General features: G+C 41.2%; 2 protein-coding genes across 2 annotated transcripts in view; both read left to right on the forward strand.

The window, feature by feature from the left end:
- Positions 1–23,201, forward strand: LOC102307844 (serine/threonine-protein kinase/endoribonuclease IRE1). Its single transcript, XM_005925405.3, has 22 exons — positions 1–276; positions 7,132–7,252; positions 9,755–9,788; positions 9,923–9,995; positions 10,199–10,271; positions 11,249–11,371; positions 12,554–12,655; positions 12,750–13,011; positions 14,428–14,506; positions 14,851–15,010; positions 15,387–15,502; positions 15,617–15,811; positions 16,389–16,653; positions 16,749–16,839; positions 16,934–17,123; positions 17,376–17,475; positions 17,590–17,789; positions 18,154–18,301; positions 18,787–18,914; positions 21,008–21,131; positions 21,674–21,741; positions 21,830–23,201. The coding sequence occupies exons 1-22, from the start codon at positions 199–201 to the stop codon at positions 22,364–22,366; spliced, it is 3,267 nt and encodes a 1,088-aa protein (XP_005925467.1). The 5' UTR covers positions 1–198; the 3' UTR covers positions 22,367–23,201.
- A 952-nt stretch (positions 23,202–24,153) lies between these two features.
- The window catches only part of LOC106633249 (sterile alpha motif domain-containing protein 9-like), a gene marked incomplete at its 3' end in the record, with an annotated part of 16,198 nt that continues 14,207 nt past the window's right edge, over positions 24,154–26,144 (forward strand). The window contains 1 exon segment of the mRNA XM_042222209.1: positions 24,154–25,365.

Raw genomic sequence — 26,144 nt, forward strand, 5'->3', positions numbered from 1 at the left:
AGTCCAACCCCCACGGTTTTCATTTCAGGAAGAAGCACATTTAACGTCGCATCCAGTGCGGCTGGCTCGATGCCTTTAACGTATCAACATTTACAAAACTATTTATAACACCTGTCTGCGAACCAGAAAGCGGTTTCTATGTAGTCTGCGGCCGCTCGGACCTCCCCAGCTGTCTATCCCGGTTTGAGACCAGAGAATATGGACTGGACAGTGAGCAGTCGGGCCCTGGTGTGGTGCATTTTAGCCCTGCTTTGCTACGCTGGTCTCCCACAAAAGGTAAGAGAGCTAGCTGGTTAAGCTAGCTAAACTTGGAGGACACTAACAGCAAAATTACTGTTTTAAACAAAACGTGGACAGATATTTTTCACTACACGGGTGTCACCGCAGGGAGCTAAAGTTGTGTCATTGAAGCCTCTGTTTGTGTGCTTCGTGTTGCCCCAACATTACAGAAGTGAGCTAACACAGATGTTAGCTACCTGGCTGAAAAGCTCTAAAATTGAACTTTACTGGCACCAAGTTTACATTTTCAGCGCTTCAGACCCGCTTCGCAAGCGAAAGAAGCAAACATGTTTACATTAACATTTTTGTTAAACAGCTGAGTTTTTGCGGAAAACGAGAAATTTTGTATTTACATGTTTAGACGTCTTCGTTTGCTTGTTTCAAAAACAGGATTTTTAAGTGTTTTGTGGCTTGGTGATAAGTTAATACGCAGTATCTTTTACAAGCATCAGCACACATCCTGTCCCTTCACATTCACATCAGTAGCATCAGTAATCGCTGTAGGATATTTAAGCTGCAGAGGTGACAAACCAGACACCACAATGTGATGGCTTGAATAAACATTCTCCAAACGCTGGAGACATTGATGAGATATTACAATTGCAAGCTCAGTTCAAGGTAATGAGAGGTGGCTACAGAAAATGTGCTCCCTCTGTTGTTGGTTTTCTTAAGCTCGAAGGATAACATTGTGCATAAATTAAGCCATCATGCAGAAACACCTGCACTCAGTAACTGCACGCAAGAGATGGATTATGTATGAATTACTACGTGTGCTAGTGATGTATTGGTATCAAATAACTTCTTCTTCTTTGCAAAAGAAATGGTTCTCACAAAAGCTTTGAAAAGCTGTAATTTGATCTGGGCGTTCTTTTAGTTCTGACCAAAACCCCTATGGCGACCCTCCCTATTATCCACAAACACCAATCCCATCCTCACCTATCCTGTATTGCTAACATCCTGTAAATGAGCCAGATCTCACAGTAAAAGGCTGGAGGCAGAGACCCTTCAGTACCCAGATACTAAACCACTTCAGCTAAACAGGAGATTAAACTAGCTTTATAATTCCCTATCATGTCTCTCAGGTTACTCTCTTAGCCTGTTAAGATGGTCTGTTGGTGTAGCGAGGGTGACGGATGATAGGCTATCTATAGATTCTGACTAACATGTGTCTGAGTGGTAGATATAAATTGGATATTTTCAGAGAATATATCTCTTTCCTTGTCACTGTTTTTAAGGTCAGCTGATTTTTTTTTTCCATTGAGGGAAGGACGTCTCTGACTAAAAGCTTGCTAACTGTTTCAGCAAAACATAATATTTGTTTATAGATGCACTTTTTGTTTTTTCTAATGCCTCACTTTACACTCTGCAGGCTGTGTATAACAACACTATATTTAATACTTTTGTCCTCAGTTGTAGTTTACCCATTGCTCACAAGAACAACATTTTATTTTCATCCTTATTTTTTCAGTATGGACACAAGATTAAGGTTTGTTTTTAAAAGAAAATGGATAAAAGGCTGCGAGCTTACTCTGTCTTATCACAGGAGTGGATTGACTCCACTTTGACTGAGTGTGCCTGATCGTGGGCCAACATGTGACATATTCCACTTTGCAGCAAACGCATGGGGAGCATAGGTCCTTCAAACCTTCTTAGACATGTCTTTGTTACACAGCTCCAGAGGAGAACCTTTATGTCTAGAGATATTACCAGGCTGTCCTTAATCCTAAAATACTAACGTCTGATGTTTTGTCACCCATGCGACTGTAGTCGGGTGATTTTCATTGTAGAGCCTTTTTTGGCATTTTATCAGATGTAGTATGTTCTTTTCTTGGTTCCTGTGTTGTTGGTTTTTTTTTTTTTTTGGCTTCCTGCACAAAAGCAAGCTGCAAACACAGCTTATTGCTGCAGACAAGCTAATCGGTAGGACAGAGGTAATTTAGCAAGAAGTTAATTACCACGCGGAGGTAGTTTTTGACTGGTGAACTCTTAATGCCATTCACAAATTTCATTATTCCTCTTCTATTATTATTTATTTTCTAAAATTTATATTCACAGAACCCTCATCCCTCTTATGTATGTGATCCAAAAGCCCATGCTTCACAGCACAGCTTCTCTCAGGGTTTTTACTTAAGGGGGAAAGAAGCGAAATAATTTTCTGTTATACTTCACTGTCTTTATCAACCCTGCTTTATAAAGTCTTTATTGTTCTTTGGCTCCTTAATGCGCTTCTCTGTAATCACATAATCGCCTGAGAGGTCAGATAATAAAGGAAAATACTTGTCTGTCGCAGTAGCCTGTACTCAGACAGCCAAACACATGACTACATCTGCACACATGTTTTTATAGTCTCTCCATGGTCTGCTGCTCTAAATTATGAGCATGATGACGCTAAAACGAACAGGCCATGCTTTCTCTTAATACGCCAGGTATTTGAGGTGTGTATCAACCCAAACAGAGAGGTGAAATAGTTATCAGTATAACTCAGTCTGTTCCTAACCTCTTGTTGTACTGTACTTTGGTTGGCAGAAAGAATATGAGAACAAAAACAAACTGTTTTAACCCCTGTCTGTTGGTTGGTGATGTACTCCAGCATCTTATCAGACATGGAGGGTTGTGATGCATGTAACATGCTATCAAAGTGCTTTGTTTACACTCAGCTGGAAAGCTGCCAGTTACAGCCAGTCCCGTGTTCAGGTTGGTCTGGCAAGCAACAGGCTGTGAAGCACCGTGACACTTCAGTGACTGCTAACAGGGATACCACAAGCATTGTAGTCTGTGTGCCTTTAAGCCATGCTGGGTCTCATTGCAGAAGGAAAAGAAGATCTTTAGAATAAGCCAATCGTTTTGGTTTCACCTCAGTCTTGTAGTATTATGTAACACTCTTGTGCAATAACTTCACATTTCTCTTTTAGAAAAAAGAATGAGGAAATGGGAGGGAGTGCACCAATATTTCACCATTAACTTATACAGCGCTTTATAACTTGCATGCTCAATCATGGCTAGCAGCCAGATGCTGTCTAGCAGATGTCCCTGAAGCTGAACACTGTATCCACCAGCTGATGAATATCAGTGTGCATCCAAGACTAGGAGGCTAGCAGATGTTTGGAGAGTTATTTGTTTGCAAAACCAAGAGCGCTGGTAAAGGTTACAGGGGGCCTAAAACTGGATTAGTTATGATTTTTCTCATGAGTTCGGCACCCAGTGGGAACTGTCACAGATGCACATTGTTGACACAAATGCTTGTATAGGATAGGTGAGACTACAGCAGGGGTTTTGTAGGCAAATGTAGAAGGACACAGTTTCTTTATGTAGATAGTGTGAAACTTTCAGGGTTTGTTTGGCCTTGGTTTCTGCACAGACTATTAAAGCATGCTAGTGTCTTCCCATTTTTTGAGCAGAATGACTCACAGGAAAAAGAAGTGAGCATTTTAACATGGTAAAATTTGGAGTTTAACTGTGATTTGGTGCTTTCCCACTAGTGTAGCCTGTATTACGTTTTCTATTCACTCTTAAAAGTGGGGAAATACACTCCTTTTGTTTCTCCCCTTTCACTAGGGAGAGCCTCTTGTCTGTGCCAGATGGTAATCTTTGTGAAATGTAGAAGTAATTTAATTGAGTGCTGGTACACGAAGACAACACTTGAAACCTGGGTTGAAGAATATTTATGGTAGTCGTCATTAACAGAAAAGTGTTAAGACTCAAGGTTGATCTGGTGACCCCCTCTCAGCCTCGAGTCTGTCAGATCCTGTACTAATCCAAAGCAACCTGACATTCAACCACCCAGAAATTGCACTATGCATTGCTGTGTAATGACCTGCTATTGTATCTGACTGCCTTATAGTGCTGACACCACAGCCCGTAATCTGCCAGAATAGCATCTGCTGTTTCCTCTGCATTTCCCAGCTTTGCCAGTCGTTTTACAGTATATAACAGTCAGTCCTTCTCTCATTTCTATGTTGCAATAATTTCAGTTAAAGTAAGTCTTGAGTAACATTGTTATTAGCTGTTTAACTGTATTAATAATATTTGAAGCACACGGAAAGCTGAAAACAGTGTCATAATCAAGTAGTGGTTCTAGAGATGTAATTACAGACCAATACAGAGGTGTTAACTGTTAAATAAACTGTTGGATACACTGCTGTTTATATATATTTATTTATTCGTTTATTTATCTATCTCATCAAATTATCACGGTAGAAGGACTGATCAGGTTGGGTTTGTGCATTTTTCTGTGGGGAGGCAAGCACGTCCACTGGAGTTTTTTCCTGCCAGAAACTGAAAGGTGCCCACAACTTGGTTATCAAGAGTGGAGTTTCTAGCATTCCTTAGTGGGTGACTGGAGCACTCTTCACCCACAGTGTTGTTAATTCTGGCATAAGCCAAGTCATGGGGCTGGATTGCTTTGCCACTGTTATGGGTTTTGTGGGTTCAGTTGTTTTCCCTGCGCAGTCTTTCATTTTACATTCTCTTTATTTTCTCTTTGTGTGTACTGGTTTATCTCCTCCTTGTATACTGGCTATTTCTTTCATGTGCTGAACCCATGTCTGTTCTTGTGCCACATATTTCTGAGTAGGAGAAAAAGTTTGTGAAAGGATTAGGTGCCCGTATGGCTCGTCAGCCTACTAGTCATCTGTGCAGCGGGATGTTGAAGCACTCTTCTGAGTTAATCCATTGCGAAATCTGTTTTCAAGTAGAGTGACCAAAAAAAACCCTGAAGTCAATTTACGATTCCCTTTGTGCTCTTGGAGGCTTGGCTTACCTCTAGCTTTCATTTTATCTGGGATTATGGTATATAACGTTTATTTAGGAAAAAAAAAAACTCAAAGAAAAGCTGAGCTGCTGCTGATAGAGGTTATACAGATAAAAAAAAAGCTGCATAGGTGGTGAGTTAACAGTTCTGTATGATATCAGGCAGCGATGACCCTCAATGCTGCTGCAGACTCTGACACATCATCAGTGTCAGTGTGACATGCAGCTCTCTCCAGCCACAGCTTTCTGAGTGCACACAGCCCGACCACTTACAGTCACCATCTTTCTCCGCCTCCTCAGCCAGTGGGCACTGACCTCTGGTACTGCATCCTGTAGTGTGCACAATACAGCACTGGGAGATCAGTTCGACAGAAAGACACGAGTCTGTATGTTTGACATCAGACATTTTGTTTTTAAATAGTACTATAAAGTAATATTCCACCCTAACTGACTCACCAGCCCACACACAGCTCTGACTGATAAGTTCTGGCAGTTTTTGTCTGGCTGACGAGCACTTCAGCTTCCACAATCAGTAGACAAGTAGACAAGCTTCAAACCTCATCATTTCTAGACAAATGGTCCGTTTTCATTTCTCATGCAAAGCAGACAAAATGTAGTCTAAAGTCGAGTTGCATACTTCGTGGCAGCACGACAGTAGATTAACTCAGCCAAAGGCCCAGTTTGATAACCTTTTCACTAAGTAACTTTGGCTGTGGTGGTGAAGATTGAATGGCAAGAAAAATGTTTTTATTTATTTGGTTTTTTTTTGTTAAGATATTCTATCATTCTGTCCTTGATGAATTATGAAATCTGTGAATTGGTTCCAGAAAAGTGTTGCTGCCACTCTTAAAGACTTGATTGGGCATTAAGAGTAAGATTGCTGCACTGTGTTTGCATTCAAAAACTCATGGCGCATCCTGTGGTAGGCCCAATGCTGATTGGTTAAAAAGTTGGCCGGAACAGAAAAGCCAGCGGCCTTGGGGTTCGTCGTGAATAATGCTACGTTCCGGTTATCTCAGAACTTGGGAGTGACTGCACTCATGGGTTAGTTCATTCCAGACAGTGTGGGGAAAGCAAAAACATGATTTCTTGTAGGCTTTTTTTTTTTTTATCAAGGCAAAGGTATTCAGGTATTGATCGCAATACAGTATAATCCTTGTCCTGTTGCGCTGAAACACCACTACAGCCTGGCCAGTGCTCTGTATATGGCTTATGTAATGAGTCACAAATACAGAACAGTGCTGATTTAAAGTTTTACAGTTTTAAGTTCAGGGTTGCCATGTTGGATTGTTAGCTCAGGGTTTCTGGGGGCTTCTTCGACTTTCCAAGCGGAAAATCAGTTCAGGGGGCTTTCTAGATTCAAACTTTGACTGGGAACTCGGAAATTCTGACTTCAGACTTTTTCTTGGAACGCACCACAACCATAAAAAAAAAATAAATCAAAAACTGTATTAAAAACACAGGCATTGGGTGCAGAACAAACTTTCTATTATTTGTAACACCCGTTTTCTCTTTAGCTGTTTGTATGTTTTACCTTTGCGACTGGCTGACGGACCAACAGCACAAACCGTTGTAGCCCACAGCCCACATGCTTGTGAAACTGGCTTGCAAAGTTTCCTTGGCTCCATGTGGGACCAATGTAAATGCATGAAAAAGCCATAAGGGCTTATCCAGTAACCTTCCCCCTGTCATCCACCCTGTCAGCTTCTTTCTTATTGCGTCTTCTGCTGTATTGATTTGAAGTTCATTGATTTTTATAAGGGTGGCAAACTCCCTGGGGCAAATGACTGCCATGCAAGTTCTAGCAAAGGCTAGTTATTGCAGGGTGATGATGAAAGCATCTTTTTGAAGGTGTAACATTTTCTTCCGTCTGATGCCTTCGTCTTGCAGTGTAAACAATTTCAACATTTTCCTAACGTTTGCTTCAGCCGTCTGTGCAGATAACCAGTGTCTGACTGCAAATGAGATTGCAGTTCTTTCCTAGTGTCTGATTATGATTATTATATTTATTTTTTTTAACTTTGCAAATGTGATAATTTTTATTTGCATCAACCATACATAACTTGTTGTATTAAGAGCTGTTTGTGTTTGTGCTCTTTGTAGGGGCTTTGCAGTGGCAGCACAGTGTCGCTTCCTGAAAGCCTGCTCTTTGTGTCCACCCTGGATGGAAACCTGCATGCTGTTAGCAAGAAATCAGGCTCTATTAAATGGACTCTAAAAGAAGGTAAGAGGAGAGGACTGGAGTCAGGTTTAGGTCTTTGTTTGTATTTTTCTCTGTTCAGCCCCATTAAAGCCCTGGGTGTTTTGGGTTTTTTTCCAAGCAGCCACAGGAAAAACAATGTATCCTGCTGCTTTTGAAAAAGAATAAAGAAAGTGTCAGAGAGGTGCCTCAAGCTCATTTTATTTGTCATGTAAGCTGTTTTAGAAAACAACAATAAGACGTAAACTTAATAAAAGAATTTAAAAAGAATGAGCTACAGACAACTATTCTTGTCATTTTGTTTCAGTTTCAGTTTATTTTATTTATATAGCGAATCAGAACAGTAGTCGCCTCAAGGCGCTTAAATATTGTAGGGTAAAAGACTGTAATATTGGAGAGCCAATCAAATGACCACCTTTTATGCCAACACTTGGCAACAGTGGGAAGGAAAAACCCCTTTTAGCAGGAAGAAACCACAGGGATAGGCAGCAATCTGCCAGGACTGCTTGAGGGTGGGGGGAGGAAGATGGGACAAAAAACACAATATCCATGAATTGCACACTTCATAGATAATACTTGGCTTCCTTGTTAAACTGGCCTGTTGATTTGCAGTACTCCTTACGTGTTTTCTTTCCTTCTTTTATGAATGCAAGGTTGTGCACTTTGTCAACATATTAACACTAGGATTTAATTGTAACATCACATTGAATATTAGGCAATATTTAAACCCAATTTATTAAAATGGTGTAATGCTGTCTAGGGCTTATTTATACTGGTAATGACTGGAACCATGTGAACAAACTAAAAGCAGTTAAAAGACATCTATACCTATGAATTATATTGTCAGAATAGTTATTAACAGGTGGTGTTTTCTAGGCTTGAATCCTATTTTCAGTCCCTACTCGAAGAGAGTCGTTTGAAAGGCTCCATTATGCATGAAAACTGGTTAATTATTAACTGAGAGAGGGGAAAATATAGCCTGTAATCAAGGTCGGAGTGGGCCGGGGTAAGCAACGTTGCCGTACTGCACATGCACCGTGTGCAGTGATTACCATGTTAATGTACGAACTGTATGTTTGGGAGTTGTAGTAGATAAGATACACGAAGGGATAATTGGAAAACATTCAAGAGACATAATACGTGAGAAAGTTCCCCTGTTTTCTACATACATTTCTGATACTTTTCTGACATTTTTAAGATTGGTAAAAGTAGAGATGTGGGCCTGTAAGTCCGTCTGCTACCCCCATTAATAATGAGAGGCAGAAGCTGCCTCCTCCGCATCATCTGTTTTTCTGGAACAACTACTGAATATAAATGTAACCAGTTTTGTTCCAGGCTTTGCACACACCTGTTGTTGTGCGTCTGTCAGGCAACTGTAATCCTGCATAACGAAAAGGAGGCAGGAGTCTTTTATCTACACCAAAGCAGTACAAGTCAAGCCACATGCTTGCACGTGCACATGTCCCCTTACTGTTTGCTTATTACTCCGTGTTGGCTTTGTAAACATATACTTGTATTAAAGCCGGTCAGGGGGTAACATCCTTGTATGTAGCACAGAAAAATAAATTGTTTTCTCCACACCCTCTGTAACCACATTGAATGAATGCTCGTACTGTTCTTTAGCACCTCCATATAATCTGTGCTTACACCCTGCTATTGTTGACCCCTTTGGGTGCTTCCACAGAGATCAACTCCACCTGTTCCACACCCTGTATGTTCACAGTGTAAGGGAGGTGTGTGTTTAACCTGTTTAGATGGAGGCTTCACATTTTGACTGTTGTGTGTCAAGGAAGCACACTGGTATTTTAAAAGTCGTTGTAGTGGCTGGCCGTATTAGTGTTTTCTCTTTTTTTAAAAGGGATTTTCCCTTCTTTTAGGGAACTGCTTGTTTGTTTGTGTGACATGGAAGGAAAATAAGATGTGATGAGAAAGTGACTGAAATGATGACAGCAGTAATGTTTCTTTGAAAATGAACCATCAATTTGTGTTTTTGTCAGATTAAATGATACGAATGCTTCTGTTTCATGTCATGTTCATATGAAACTAATTTTCACCTCTACTAAACAGCTTTCCACCAGATAGTCCAAATGATTGCATTAGTAGTAATACAAAGAGCTTGAAATATTTACTAAACTGGCAGAATTTCAGGTGGGAAATGCCCTGAAAGCTTCTTAATGCCCGTTTCCTTAGCAGGGCAGGAGTAAAAAAAAAAGATTCTGTTTGCAGGATGAGCTGAGGAAATTATCACAGTTGTAATTATTTCCAATAAAACAATCACATTTTGTGCCTTAACAGTTGGTGTTTACTTGTCTGATTTATTCACTGAAAGCTGTTTGTTGACATGACTGTTTGCCTTTGATGTTTGCCACGGGGGAATCCATGTTCATTTGGACTGTGTGTCCTCTGCGATTTTAATGTCATCAGTGCTCATGTCGTCCTCTTACTCAACCGCTCCTGGCAGTGCTTTTCATTGTTGGTTGATATTCTTGTCACTCCTGACTAGCATCTTCTGGTCTCGCTTCACAGATCCAGTTCTTCAGGTCCCCACGCATGTAGCAGAGTAAGTATCTTTGTGTTCACACGCATCCTTGTGTATTGTGTTTAACTGTCAAAAGATGGATGCAAATAATCGTGGCAATCTGTTGAGCTCATCTTGAGCCATGATCCTGATGCCGTTTTTCTTCTTTGCACCAGGCCGGCCTTTCTGCCTGACCCAAATGATGGCAGCCTGTACTCTCTAGGCGGGAAGAACAACGAAGGCCTCACAGTAAGAGGAAACAAACTTATCACACACTATAATCTCTCCCCCCCCCCTCTTTACTTCTCACTTCTCTGTTCAGGGGAAAAAGTATCTAAAAGTAATACTCTCTCATTTTAACTTGCAGTTGTGGGGATGCATAGATTCCATATATTATTTTAGGATTGCAGATTAATATTGTTTTCTAATGTTCGTTCATTTTCCTTAAACAGAAATTACCCTTCACCATCCCTGAGTTGGTCCAAGCTTCTCCCTGTCGCAGTTCTGATGGAGTCCTTTACATGGGTAAGGTGCATTCATAAATAAAATGATTAGGACACTTTTGATTAAGCTCAGTGTTTTATTCTCGTGGCTGTGTGCAGTCCATGTCCTGTGTATCACCTTGTCTAGCTGAGCTGGTGACGTTCTGGCCTCATATCACAGTGGTTTTCTTTTCCACTCAGCCTGCTGTCGTTGCCTCTGCTCTTTTGAATTTGCAACAGTTAGCACAGAAAAGGTAATCTGCTGTGGTTACTATGTGTCATTGTTAAAAGAGAAGCGGCTGCCATTTGCCTCCCTGTGGTCATTATCAGTGAAGTATTTGCTTTCATTTAACTGACACTGCAGCCAGAAAAAGCATATTGGAGCTGATGAGTGTTACAAATTCTCACTACTTAAATTTGTTCATGTATGAATTTTTTGCAAAGTAGATTTTGCAGTTATCAGGGCCAAACAACCGTCCCTCTTTGTCTGCTTTCTGTCAATCAATCAAGCCATTTTCTGTATTATGGCTTTTGTATTGATCTATAACTAGCAATGACTGGCATTGCTTCTACACCCTGCATTGACAAAGTAGGCGAGGCAAGGAGTCCGTAAGCTGCTTATTGAATTACAGAATGGGTAACACCCATTTCTGTCAATCTTTAAATCCATATTGTTTTCCTTGGCCAGTTTTCTTTACATGAGGCAAATATACGTTAGATGTTTTGCACTCTCTCCTGCTACACCTTTGTTTCCGTGTGACAAAACGAAGAGTAGGAAGTAAAATTGGAAAAGCCTCATGAGGAGGTGCCCTCTTTGAGGAGGACACACACAGTGGTAGTAAAATAAAGCAATAGTGAGAATTAAAGTGTCACGATTGGATACATAAAACCCCGCCTATGAATATGTAAATATGAAATGCAACAACAGGTTTGTAGGACGTGATTATGAAATCGCTTTTGCAAGGAGCAGTTTGAATGTTGAAATCTTGGTAAGTAATTGTGTTATGTGCTCTCACAAAGGTAAAAAGCAGGACTTGTGGTATGTGGTGGATCTGTTGACTGGTGAGAAACAGCAAACCCTGACCTCATCCTTTGCTGAGATGTTCTGCCCCTCTTCATCTCTTCTCTATCTGGGACGCACAGGTAAAAGCAAAACCAACCCAGCAACACTGTTAACTGACACAACAATAGTCTCTGTGGTTCATCCTGTTCAGTTGTTGATTTTAATCAACTAAGTTTATTTGTCTTGCATACTCTGGTAAGCCCAGACGGTTTGCAAACCATTGTTTGCCTCTTACTCATCCAATCTCCAACCTCGCCTGAAAGAGTGCCATCCCCTGATCTGCCCTTGCAGACTTTAATGTCTGGGTTAAACAGGATGTTATGGTCCAGCAGAGGTAGGCAGTTTAGTGCTCGTCTGCCGACAGTGAGCTCTGTTGTGAGATGGGTGCAGTGCGCAAAATATGTAGTACAACCTGTCTGTGGGCCACTCTTTGCTTGTACTGTTGTTGGTCTGTGAGCCAGCAGGCTGAGAAGAGTAAAGTTACAACATAAAAAAAGCTGATGTGAAACAGTGTTAATAACAATGAAAAGTGTCACTGCAGTCACTGTCTATGCTTTTCATGCAGTTCTCCCATTCCTGGTGAGCTCTGCTGTTTCTCCCTGCTCTATTCCACCCCAATCCAAGCTGGAGGAGTGCAAATTAGTACGTCTGGGGGTGTGTGAAAACCCCCTCTCTCCCCTCCATCTGAATTTTATACACAGACGGGCACATTTGCAGGAGCATGAAAGCTTTAGCTCTAACTATAACTGCAGACATGGAACTAGAGTCCTGCAAATCTCATCCACCCATCCATCATCTCCTACTTATCTAGGACTTGGTTGTGGGGGTAGCAACCTAAGCAGAGAAGCCCACACCTCCCTCCCCCCCAGTCACCACCTCTAGCTAAACCTGGAGAACATCTAGGCATCTCAGTGTGTGCGATTTTGATAACCGCCATTAATCCTGAACGTGGTGTGAAGTCAAAACTTAATTTGTAAACACAGCATATAAGCTGACTTTTCTTTCTTTACATTCCCATTGTTGCAGAGGAAGTTGAACACCGCTTGACATCTTTCTTACCACCTGAAATTGGTTAAAAAAAGGCTTTTAGTAGGTTACTTAAGAAATCTGTAAAAATACTTTAAACTGCATCCCTGTCAAAAGTGGTCATCACAGCAGGCAGCTTAGCATATTTGATTTGTGAATATTTTCTTTTTGATTTGTATAAGCACAAAAATGTCTTCCTTTTGTGAACATATCCCTGCTGTTCATTTCTCCGTTAGAGTATACCATCACCATGTATGACACCAAGAGCAGAGAGCTGCGCTGGAATGCCACCTACTCAGACTACGCCTCCACCCTCCCTGACGATGACACCAAATACAGTAAGATCCTTGGAACGTCTGTGTGTTTTATAGCTTTAGTTTCCAACAGACTGACTATAACACGTCTGCTTTTTTCTTTTTTTGTCTTCCTCAGAGATGGCTCATTTTGTGTCCAATGGCGACGGCCTTGTGGTGACCGTGGACAGCGACTCTGGAGATGTCCAGTGGGTCCAGAACTATAACTCTCCGGTGGTGGCCATGTATATCTGGCAGCGCGAGGGCCTCCGCAAAGTGGCCCATACTAACGTGGCCGTGGAGACCCTACGTTACCTCACTTTCATGTCTGGAGAGGTCGGCCGCATCACGCAGTGGAAATACCCATTTCCTAAGGAGAAGAAGCCCAAGAACAAATTCATGTAAATTATGCTTTTGTATGCTTCACTGCTAAAGTGGATATTGCATGCTGCTTCCTGGAGGTCAGAATTGTTTCTTTCTGAATACTGTTAGAGCCAAACTGATTCATTCAGTTTCTGGAAACAAGCATTGGCTAAGAGTTCTCTCAGGCGTGTTTCAGCATTTTGTGTGAATCACAATATACTTTTATTTATCCAGCCTTTGATTGCGTACTGTTTGAGTCGAGACATGCAATATCTAAGTGGCTGCCAGAAGGCCCGAGGCCTGTACTATGAAGCAATTTAAACATACCCAGAAATGCAACTGTCCACTAATCAAAGAACTGGGTGTTGGATCTTCAGCTTGCCCTGATTTGTTACCAGCATGTAAATGTAATTTGTAGTTAAAACGACTTATATGGGGCTTTGTTAGACTAAAAGTGCAGACCATTTACATCATCATTTACCAAAAGCAAAATGGCAATCACACAACGGTGGTTATCAACTCTGGAGGTCAACCCAGGTTTTCCAAATCTAGCTGCGAGCACGTCCACATAGTATCAGTGTTGGTCCCAGATAACCTGTTGCAACGGCTGAGCTGAACATTATTCACGAGAAAAACAAATCATCTGAAAAATGAGCAGTTCACAAATAACTGCCGTATCAGTGTGACATCATTAAGACAAAAGTAGATCTAGATAGTTTCAGCCTCATTCTTTCTGCTGCAACCCTGCTATTGTTAAACTCATGTTAAACATTTAGGGGCAAGTAAAGTAGAAATACAAAAATATAATTCAAATAGTATGCAGGCTTGTTTACTGTCTCACTGTCTCAAGTACTTTGGTGCATTAACAGGTTGTGTAACGTCTTTACACTGACATAAAGGGGAGTTTCACTGACCCGGCTCACTTAAGATCAAAGTGTTCTGTATGTGGCCTTTGATGTAAAATGAGTTTGACATCCCTGGTTTAGACCATGATGTTCTATTTTCTACTTTTTAAAAAAAAAGATAACTAATTGTTTGGCAATGATTTTACATGCACTGTTCTTTTAGCTGAAACACAACTTGCTCCAGAGCCGGTTAAATCTGCAGAGTAACTAACGTACCACAGAAACAAGTGACCCGCCTCCAAATCCCTAAAAGCCCAGGGTTATACCAGAAGCCTCCTCGCTAACCTAAAGGCCAATTGTGTATTATAAGCCTCTAGTTTCAGCTCTTGTTTCGCACTCTTGTATATTTTTACGTCTTGCATCAACACCTGCTGATGAAAAACATTCAACGGGTTTCAGTACCTAGATCCTCTGTGAAAGTTTCGCCTGTATAGAGAGGTGATTTCAGGGAACTTGTTTTTTTTTTTATTTTTTGGAAGTGGTTTTAAATTTTTCATGGTGTGTAGATTCTGTTGTTAGGTTGCTTTATTTTGACTATTTGTTTTCCAGGGCTACTTTGTATGTGGGCAAATACTCGACCAGCCTGTATGCTTCTCCCTCCTTGGTGCACGATGGAGTCACTGTGGTGGTGAGTGATGGCTGCATTTCTGTGTTCATTTCAGTAAAACATAAGTTGTGCATGACAGAGCAAAACATCAGTCAACCATCCTAAAAGGTGATCTCTCTGTGTCAGGGTTTTTTAATCTGTCTTCATTGTAGTGAGTGGTTTTTTGGAAGGAATGTTAAAAAGCTTGTGTGGGTACATCATGCCCATGTTTTGTCTTAGCTTGCCTCAGCTCAGGTCATTTTGACTCACAGGCCTTGACTCCGTAACATTACTGTACTCTTGGGCTTACACAAGAAGCCCATGAGGAATCTGCTTGATTACTCTGACTCGCTTAAATGTTTGTATTTGTGTTTGTGTATGTTTAGCCTCGTGGCAGCACATTCCCCATGCTGGAGGGCCCGGATAGCCAGGAGTCGGAAGAAGACAAGGAGTGTGTCATCACACCCAGCACCAGCGTGAAGTTCAACGCTGCGCTCCGTGAGCGGAACCAGGTCAACTTTATGAGGAACTACCTGCTTCTTATAGGTACTACGCCAGGATAGAAACCAGACAGTAATATTAGGTCTAACCTACTAGCTTGTTTTCTTTTCTTTTCTTGATGCAATCAGGAAGCGGGTATCACACCTTTTGTTTATGTGCTAAGGCGTGTAAGCTGGTGGGTTTTGCACACAGGTTTCACACAGTTCAGGACCTTAAATGATCCCGTGTTCTTTCAGTGAAGATTTTGAGCCGACACTGCCCTCTGCTGGATACATTGTGGACCCACTATAGGCTTTTCTTTGCATTGAAACACAGGCAGAAAATTATAACAGTTGAAACTGGTTTCTAGGTGAATGTTCATGAGTTTCCTAATGATAATGATGACAGTAGTGATATTTTAAAAATGTTCTTTGTTTATCAGGTCATCATGAGACGCCTCCAGAAGCTCACACTAAGATTCTTGAAAAATTCCCCGACAGCTTCCCACGCCATCAAGCTAACGTCATCCCACCAACGACTGACAAGAAAGTAGAGGAGGTTTGTCAGTGTGTCACCCATTAGTTATTTTAAGGTTTTATGCAGAATTTTAATAAATGTACTCTTGCTTTTCTGCCTTTTTCCTAATTTTTGTGTCTCTTTGCCTTCATGTAGAAGGTTAATGACAGCGGTATGGATGATGGGCCCCCTTCAGCTGTCCCTGAGACGTCTATCCAAGAACCTGGGACTGGTGGCCGCGCTGTGCGCCCAGAGGCCCCGGTGGATTCAATGCTTAAAGACATGGCTACCATCATCTTCTCCACATTCCTCCTGGCTGGCTGGGTTGCCTTTGTGATTACATACCCCAAAGTAAGTCAGTTACAGCCTTCCATTGAACTGTTGATCATTTAAGATTAACTGTGAGGTTTAAAAAAACTATTATGAAAGAAGTAGGAAGAAAAACCTAAAGTGTTTCAAGTTGATTAGCGATAAAGCATTGTATTAGTTTTTAATAAATTATGGTAATACATAATTAATATTTCCCATTTCTAACTAGTTCAAGTGGAGCTACTGTTAACTGTTTTATATAAAATGAGGTTATAGAATAGAGGAAATGGAGCCTGATCAGTTTGTTTTTTGGTTATGATCACACTTTTAAAGATTTAATTTTAGCTTTTGCATCTCTCAGAACTTCTAAAATTGTGCACTGGCTTTTCAAACATTAATTTCTGAGAAATATTATAGATGATTTTAGAGAATTTGTTAATCTCTAGATTGCTACTAAATTGCTTTTCACCATTGGTTCAAAACCAGAATGAACAGTTATTGTCACCTAAAATAGTTGCTAGGTGACAACACACATTTACACTTAACTGCTGTGTTCACATCACTCACAGCTACCAATCAGTTGACATAGAGCGTTAACACATTATTTGTCTTCTAACAGAGTATGCACAAGCAGCAGCAGCTGCAGCACCAGGAGTTCCAGAGACAGATGGAGGAGAGGTTGGAGATGCTGCAGAGGCAGCAGCCTTTTCCACCTGCAGAAGTAGGCATGGGTTTGACTCTAGAGAGCGACTACCTGGAGGTGGCACGCACTCGCTCCGAATGCTCAGACCACAGCAGCCCCAATGTCACCCCTCGTGCCTCCAACCACTCCAACTTGTCTGTGTCTGAGCTGGGGAGCTCAGCCAATGAGCACGAAGATGGAGGTAACGACTGGAAAAATTGCAGCCACACTCTTTAGGCTTGTTCAGCACTTTAATGGTTTAATCTAGCTTTCACTGACCAACATTTGTATTATCAGAGGCAGACTCCAGTGTTGTCAGAGTGGGGAACATAACTTTCCATCCCAAAGAGGTCCTGGGACATGGTGCTGAGGGGACTATTGTGTACAAGTAAGTTAACCAGCTAGTGGTTATTCACAGTGGTGGTTTTTTAAACTGTAAAATGCTGATGACCAATGTTGTATTTTTACCATTTCTCCACTAGGGGTCAGTTTGACAACCGTCCAGTTGCAGTGAAGAGGATTCTCCCAGAGTGCTTCAGCTTTGCAGACCGAGAAGTTCAGCTGCTGAGGGAGTCTGATGAGCATCCAAACGTCATCCGCTACTTCTGCACGGAGAGGGACCGTCAGTTCCAGTACATCGCCATTGAGCTGTGCGCTGCCTCCCTTCAGGAGGTAATCACTGACTTTTTTGGGAGTATGGAGAAGCTGATTTTAGGTTTCCTTAAAAGTGCCTTACTCCTGTGTCATTTGCATGTAGTTGTCTGAATTTAAGACTAGCACATGATGGTTTTCATTGTCACTTTCTCACAACAAGCACAATAAAGGACTTCCTATGTTAAAAATAATGTCGCAAAAAAGTGTCAACTTTTCACAAAACTCTTATAAGTCTCTGATTGTGCTAATGGCTGTCCTTCATCTCTCTAGTATGTGGAACGAAAGGATTTCAATCGTCATGGACTTGAGCCTGTTATGCTTCTCCAGCAGACCATGTCTGGACTGGCCCATCTGCACTCCCTCAACATTGGTATCCATCACTGAATACAAAATAGTGTTGATGTTCTCATTGTCATTAAGTTTTTTGTGTGCCTAAACAACTCTTTCTGTCTTTTTCTTTTTGTCCTCGTATTTTTTTCTTCAGTCCACAGAGACCTGAAACCTCACAATATTCTAGTGTCCATGCCCAATGCACACGGTCGGGTCCGCGCCATGATTTCAGACTTCGGCCTGTGTAAGAAGCTCGCAGTGGGCCGCCACAGTTTCAGTAGGAGGTCTGGGGTGCCCGGCACTGAAGGCTGGATCGCTCCAGAGGTCCTCAGCGAGGACTGCAAAGACAACCCGGTGAGTTGGTGGTAATTCTGCAGCTCTGTAATTATTACTGCAAGGTCAACTCTTACTGTTTCTATTGAGGAAATAAAACTTCCAACCAATGCAAGTTTAGCTAATACTTGATATTTGAAGTGGATGCTTTTGAGAGTAAGGTGAAAAAATTTTCAAAGGATTGCAGAGCCCAATCCAGGATTAATAACAATAATACTAATATATATGTTGCAACAATGCTTTTAAATTGGTGTTAGCCTACATGCTGGATAATTTGTGTAAACAGAAGAAACCTTGTTGATGATGATGATGTTGGTGGTTATGGTTCTGTTTCATTATATACACAACTGTGACCTCCTCTTTTCTTCCTCTCTGTCCCTTGTAGACCTGCGCAGTTGATATCTTCTCTGCTGGTTGTGTCTTCTACTACGTTGTGTCCCAGGGAAGCCACCCTTTTGGCAAATCACTGCAGAGGCAAGCAAACATCCTACTGGGCTCGTACAGCCTGGACCATCTGCAGAATGACAAACATGGTGAGGATTCAGCTTCTGGTTTTGGTAAAAGTAATGCAGGTTAAGTCAGATGATTGTGTTGTTTGAGGACTTTGGGGTTTCTCATTTTAAGGCAAATTAATTAAAACCTTTGAAGATTTTCCCAGTGTCCCCACAGAGTCCTCTCAGTCATGAAAAGGTTTCTTTAAACAGCACATCCCAATAGACTTCAGACCCGCAGACAAGAACTGGTTCATTCAGACGAGAAAAAACAAACAGATACAAACTTGACAACATAGCCGAAACATCACTGAAAGTAAAAAGAAATACACGTTTAAGGAGATTCATATTCAGATTTTGGACAAAACAGAAAGTTAGAAAGAGGAGCAAAAGATGCAATATTTAAGCCACATAAGTGTCTTTGAAAAGAGTTGTTGTTGTTTTGTTTTTTGTGTGTGTGTCTTTGTAATTGTATGTGTTAAGAGGTGTGGCACATTGTCAGAACTGCTATGTTTATGTCTTGCCAGGTGACATTGTAGCCAGAGATCTAATAGAGCAGATGCTGAGCATGGATCCCCACCGGAGGCCTTCGGCTGAAAGCGTTCTTAAGCACCCTTTCTTCTGGAGCCTGGAGAAGGAGCTGCAGTTCTTTCAGGTTACTCTTGTTTTTACCCTACCTGGTAAATTTCACTGCATGCTGTAAAAACGACTCCTCTGACACTATTCCTGATGTGGTGTAAACCTTGCCAGTATACAGTGGTACTGCAGACTAGTCTGTGTATAGACCCTGAACTTCCTTAAAATGTTCTAAATGGTGTAGAGCACATGTGTCAAACTCGAGGCCCGTGGGCCACATCTGGCCTGGTGGACATTTATATCCGGCCCGCGAGATCATTTTATATACCGTAATTGTCGGGCTATAAGCCGCTACTTTTTGCACAAGCTTTGAACCCTGCGGCTTTTAGTCAGGTGCGCTTTGTAGTCCGGGAAATACGGTAGATTTATTATTATTGTTATGCATGGCCCAGCGATATAAGGCGCTAATAACACCCAAACTACAGATCCCATAATGCAGCGCTGCAGCCTCCTTGCTGAACGCTAGGCTAGCTGGGAACATTCCCGCGTCAATCAAGTCAAACTTCTGTTATTGTGAAGCTAGCCGCTCACAATGGTGGAGAGAAAAGTTGATGCTGAAAACGGAGCCTTTCAGGCTGAATATATGTTTACAGACATTGCCGGTAAACCCGTGTGTCTTATTAGTGGAGCTAATGTGGCTGTAATTAAGAAATTTAATTTAAGACGGCACTACAAGACAAAACATCAGGATAAGCTGAAAAACCTAAATGCAGAAACTACAGAAAGTAGAAGAGCTAAAGAAGAATCTGACATTTCAGCAGACGTTTGTCACCAGAGCAAAATCACAAAGTGAAGCTGTTGTGAAAGCAAGTTTTATTGTAGCAGAGGAAAAAGCCAAATCAGCGCAGTACCACTCTGAAGAGCTGCATGATGAAGGTGTGCGACGTCTTGTGTCCAGACAAAACACACATTTTGGCAAATGTGAGCCTGAGCAGAGACGTATGTCAGAGTGTAACCGACACGAAACTGCCCTGAGACAAACTTGTTGGACTTACAAAAGATGGCGGTGTTGTGCGGTGAAAAAAGCGGACTAGTCAGCAGGATGCAGTACAGATGCAGGAGAACTGTACCGGTGAGTTAACAGCATATCACTGCATCACGCACCAGGAAAGGCTGTGTGGTAAAGTCCTAAAATGGAGCATGTAATGATCACCGTGATGCAAACCGTAAATTTGATCCAAACTAAAGGTTTAAATCACCGTCAATTTCAGTCTTTTATGTGGGAAATAGATTCAGAGTTTGCTGACATTCCTTATCATACAGAGGTCCGTTGGCTGAGTTGGGGAAAAATTCTCAATAGTTTTGGAGCTCAGCAAGGAAATCTCAGTTCATGGACATGGCATGTATGATGCGGTGAAGCTGTCACAAATGCACCAGTGCAACTTGCCTCACTTTCCCTGTTGCCAAGTAATGTTGAACCAAGTCAGTGCAACAGTGTTCCCAAATGCGCACTTTGCTGATAAACTGAGCGCACGGCGCTTTGGTGACTTTGAAGCACAAAAAGAAAATTTACAGTTGAAACTGCACCTGTGTAGATTCAGATGGAGCTGCATTCTAATGGGACACTCGAGGGAAAGTATGACCCACAGGGTTTATTAGTTCCATTCCTGAAGCAATGCTCAGCTCCGTCTACATGCGGCTCGAACCTTGTGTATGTTTTCATTTATTTTTTCTGGTTTTGGCAGCATGTTCATATTTCTAGCTTGCATAATTTTGACAGGATATATTTTTATAAAAATATTTAAAGTTAAAGTTTATTCTGGAATTATATACCTGTCTGTTTTTATTCATATTTATGTTTAAAAAAAAACCCCATTGTTTTAGTGTGTTCAATAAACGTTTATCTTGTCTGGCGACCTAAAGTGTGCCTTGAGGTTTGGCCCCCTGTGCAATTGAGTTTGACACCCCTGGTGTAGAGTATGTTCAGCTTCCCTTTTTAATAATAAGCTTCTGTATAAATTTAAAAACAAGTGCTTTTGATTACTGGGATATTAACTTCTACAATACATTTTTTTATTTAAATAATACAATAATATTGTCACTGAGAACAACACTCCAGACTGCCTGCCATATTATATTCACCGGGTGTTTTTTGTTTTTGGTTGTTTTCAGGATGTGAGTGACAGGATAGAAAAGGAACCGCTGGACGGACCAATTGTGAGACAGCTGGAGAGAGGGGGGAGGGCTGTTGTCAAGGGTGACTGGAGAGAGCACATCACAGTGCCACTACAGACCGGTATGAGACTGACTGTGCACAAACTCCTGGAGCCTCTTTTTGTAAAACGTTCTTCTTGTTTGTTGTGTGAAATTAGTTTTGACAGTATTACACGTTACACAGTGACACTTGTACTAGTTCATCTTACAGCTTGTTTAAGTGCCTCACTGTATGTTCAGTTGCATGCAGCATCCTGCTGCCAGAAAACATTTGAGCATGTGGTTAATTAAGCACGCTACTTCCTGTCAACAGCGCCATTTGACCCAGTATCACAACAGATTCTCCATGGACTCTGCGCTCATTTTTATTGACTTGTAAAACATTTGGAACAGATATTAATGATTAATCCAGAGATGATGTAGATAACATAAAGGATTCACATTTAATAAAGATGAAATGGTACACATACCTTTCTACATGTTTTTAAATACAAGAGACACTTGGAACCATGCTCAGTTCAAGCTACAGCTTCACTAGTTTCAGGACTTCCTTTGTACTGATTCTGTGTTTAGAATTCATTTTTATGATCGATGCCTGAGCTCTGAGTTTTCCTTGTGTGGCAGATCTGAGGAAGTTTCGCTCCTATAAGGGCGGGTCAGTCAGAGACCTCATGCGTGCAATGAGAAACAAGGTAAAAGTTTCCTTTATAACAAACAGCTTTGTGCTAAAGTGAGCCTGTTTTGCTACCGTCACATTCATGGCTGACCTTACTTCAACAGAAACACCATTATCGAGAGTTACCCGCTGAGGTCCAGGAGACTCTGGGCTCCATCCCCGATGACTTTGTCTCCTATTTCACCTCCCGCTTTCCCCACCTACTGATGCACACCTACTTGGCCATGCGGACCTGCGCGCCTGAGAGACCATTCCTGCCTTACTACTGCTCTGCAGAACAGCTTGCTAAGACACAGGCCCAGTTAGCTCACCATGGGCCGCAAAGACATAATGAGCCATGCACTCAACACCTGCCAACACACACATCCACAGCTTCCTCACCACCCCAGGAGTCTACACATTTGTCACTGCCGGAGCAGGTGTGTCACACAGCAGCTGCTGAATCAGTGCCCTCATCAGCACCGGAGCCCATATTGTCACATATCCCGGTTCAGACAGTGCAGCCGGCAGAGCCAGCACCGTACACACAGACTGACTCACACAGTCAGACCTCGGAATCAACTCTCAGGCAAAGAGAATCCAATCAGCCTGAGGTGACCCCACTGACAAATCCTCCTATACTGGACAACAAACCAGTGTGAACTAGACTAGAGCCAGGTGGATCCAGCTCAGATAGGAGCATTGCCTTAAAGTGTGAGGGAGACAAAAGGAAAGGTTGGACTCCTGGTTGTGGCTGTGCTGTGAGTCGGTGAGGACCAGGCCTGCAGCGCCTGGGATTCACCGCCAGACGCGGCCGCTGCATCCTGCATTAAGTGCCTTCTGCTAACCTGCATTAAAATGATCCCCAGCACGAGACGGTCCACGAGCCACCCTGAGAAATCCAGCAGGTGTTGGATGTTCTATTGTAGCCGAACTGAGTGAAGAAAGCTTTTAATTTTATTACGGCATGTCCAAAAAGGTGTATCTGGTCTCCAGTGTGGGGAAACGGGTCCAGATGTTGTTGAACACTTGGGTAGTTTTATTGTGCAATGTTGTGTACGTCTTGGTGAGCCTGTTCTCTGCACAGATACTGTATGTATATTTTTGTACAGACCAGTTCAGAATTTGGATCATTGATGATAAATCACTTGATGTGGCCGTTGTGCCTTTTTTCCCCTTTTTAATATCACTGTGCTGTATGTGTACAGATGTTTTAAAATTGACTATGCTAAATGTGCTTGATTCCAGTTAATGCTGCTGCTAGACTGCTTCTCTTTTGTCAATCAAGACTATTGAGCTGACTCATTAAGAGTGGGCTCCTCCAAAGGGTGTTCAGAGTGACGTCTGAATACAGTGGGGTTTTTGTAATCCTCCTCTTTATAGAGTCAAATTAGGAGTTTGGAAGTCAGGCTGCAAATTGCTTGTGTAATAACTTTTTCAGGGGTGTCAAAGTGAAGTTAATGACTTGCACATTAAATTCTATTGTTTTTATACTGATATTTTGTGTGTTTTGAGTGTGCTGCATGCCACAGTTTTGTAAGGTCTGTCATATTTGTCTACAAACTGTAAGTTTAACAGTTTCACCTGCTGTTGCTTCAGGCAGCTGGTGTTGTCTGACTTAGCAACAGAAACTATTAACTCTGAACCTCCTTTGGCATTATTATCAGCACAAAAACTGTGCGCCAGGAACTTAATGGCATGAGTTTCCATGACTAGCAATAACATGTAGGTGCCCCACGACCTTTGTCCATAGTGTATCTCAAAGGTTGGAAACAAAAGCCAGAAGTACTTGATGTTACCTTTCTAAGATGCTTCATGTAGTGTTCAGGGTATGAATGATTTGATGGCCTTAAAGTACAGAAGATGTAAATATTATTTTGGGTTGCTGTGCTTATACTACTACCACTGGAAAGGTTCACCTGATTTTGCCTAATTTCTGAATTAACCATCAGAAATAACACAAGACAAACCTGCAGGTATGACAAAGATGTGGGGCCTGCACTACTTTTATGATCCTTTAATGTGTAATCATAGACATAGAATCTACCATCAACAAAGGTACAAAGAATTAACTCAAATAGTGAGCTGTCAGTAATTTTCATTAATAGCAAATGGTTGATTTTACCTAATTCAGTGAATCCTGAGTTTAAAAAAACAAAACAGTAAAAACATCAAATCATGTACACCTTTTAGCTTTCTGAGCTTTCAGTGTCAGCATTGTACTCATAAAGACCTTCAACATCAACATAATTCAAAATGATCAATTTCCAGTAATGGAATACAATCCCTCTCACAATGTCTAATAAAAATAAAATTTGTTTCCTGGAGCCTGGAGGTTTTTTGAGACCCAAGTAGTTCAATTGCTTCCTTTGGCAAGTCCAAATCTAATTTTGGATCAAGTCATTAAATTCTGGCTGAGTGAATAACTGGGGAGCAGAATGAGCTACTGGATTTGGATGTGTAGTGAAGTATCCACAGTCGAAGGAAATTATATCTGGATCATGTTTGCAATTGCCACTTCTGAAGAAAAAAAAAAAAAAAAGTGATATAATGGAGCAAAACTTATAAAATATTTTTTGAAGCCACCAACACAAAATTAGTAAAGACAAGGTGTTGGATTTCATGCTGTAAATATGATGCAGGGCAGTGTTATTTATAGCAGCTGCCCTGTAAACACATTCTTGCACATATGCAGTGGATATTCACCCTGGTTACTTAGGAAAACAACTTGGTCTCTTTGCAAAGCATAACATACACAAATCCTGTTTATCGTAATGATGTGGATATTATTACTAGGCTTTAGTAATAACTCAGTTTTTTTTTGGTTTTTTTTTAACACGTTTAAGGTAATTTGCTAGTGTATAGTTTTTAATGTTTAACTGACATGAGCTGTTTTGGTTACTTTTCTCAGGCTGCTGGTGACAGACAGCCTCTCCTTGGTTGAAGCTAAGGTGTGGCTCGAATAGTTTACTTATTATGGTGACATTATTTGTACTGCTCAGGTCAAATCAATCCAATGTCACTTCTTTTAGCTTTTTGTGTTCTAAGTTTTAATGTTGACAGTGGTTTGGCCACAACTTACGGCTGGGCTAAAGCAATAAAACAAGAAGCATATTTGTCATTGAAAGAGGAAATGTTAATTTATCACACATCCATAACCTTACATATGATTAAGGTGATCAGAGTTCATAACAAATATTGGTAAGTTTGAATTTTCCTTTTCTTAAAAGTTTCAAAAGCTCTGTTTTGTGCTCAGATGCTCACTAATCCCGGTTTTTAGTACAAAGACGGGACACAAAAACATACCATACTGTTTCCAATATGGTAGGCTTCAACACTACTTAGATCTATCCTATTAAACAATGTTAACACATTTTGGTACTTATTTTGTCTGAATCTTTAAAAAGCCTTTTCAAAATACCTTTATTTCAAAAATTAAAACGCAAACAGCTTTTTTCTTTTTAACAATCACGTGACGCTCATTATGCTGTGGGTGGTGCAGCTCTGCGGGCTTGTTTCTTCAAAAACGAAACTTGAAACTGATCGAGGATACCGTGTGCAGCATAGCAGGAAACGACACATAACATATCGGGCTTGAAACACAGGCGGCACTTTTCTTTGTATGCCTGCAGGGACTGTTTTCCGTCGGTATTTCTCCAAGGTAAGATAACTGCCTTGCCATATCTTATAGATCTAATAGTTTTTTTGTCTCACTTATAGGTTAAAATCACGGCTTCTTATAAAAGTTTTTAGTGATTCTTATTGTAAGAGTTAGCCTACGTGTTTGAGTCACAGATTAGAAGCACATGAAAAATATTTGCTTTATTAGGTGTTGTCTCAGACACTTTACAGTTAACAGCAGCTGTCGAGAAAAACGGTGACAGAATGTTTTTTTCACATGACTCCTGAAAAATGCCTTATTACAAACACGAGCGCTGTTTCTCAACATTAATCAAACGAAATAAATGAATAACGCTACACCATTCATTAAAAGTGTAAGAAATGTGGCAGCTATATTGAAACGCTTGCTGGTCCTTATTTGGACAGTTATAACAAAATTACCTTTAATTTTACTTTTCACCATAAAAAGTGCATTTGTACAGTTAGCAGTCAAATCTGAAACAGCTTCTGAGTTTCCCCCAAAATCAGGTTTATACCCCCGCCACCCACTACTTTTTTCTTTATATGCTGGGCGTAATACTTCTATAATCAACCTTGTCCTTGAGTGATTTAGATTTAAGTGTGCCTCTGGAAATACATTGCCTCGACATGCCTGACATGTGATTTCAAAGGGGCCGGGCTATATAGTGATGGGATTTCCGGGTCTTTTTAGAGAATCGGCTCTTTCGGTTCGACTCACTAAAAAGAGCCGGCTTTTTCGGCTCCGAACCAGCTCTTCAGGTTGTTTTGTTGCTTTAATTTATTTATTATTAACAATAA

The sequence above is a fragment of the Haplochromis burtoni genome, unplaced genomic scaffold (genome assembly GCF_018398535.1).
Source record: "Haplochromis burtoni strain Fernald_Lab_line unplaced genomic scaffold, NCSU_Asbu1 Contig_81, whole genome shotgun sequence".
Taxonomy (NCBI): Eukaryota; Metazoa; Chordata; class Actinopteri; order Cichliformes; family Cichlidae; genus Haplochromis; species Haplochromis burtoni.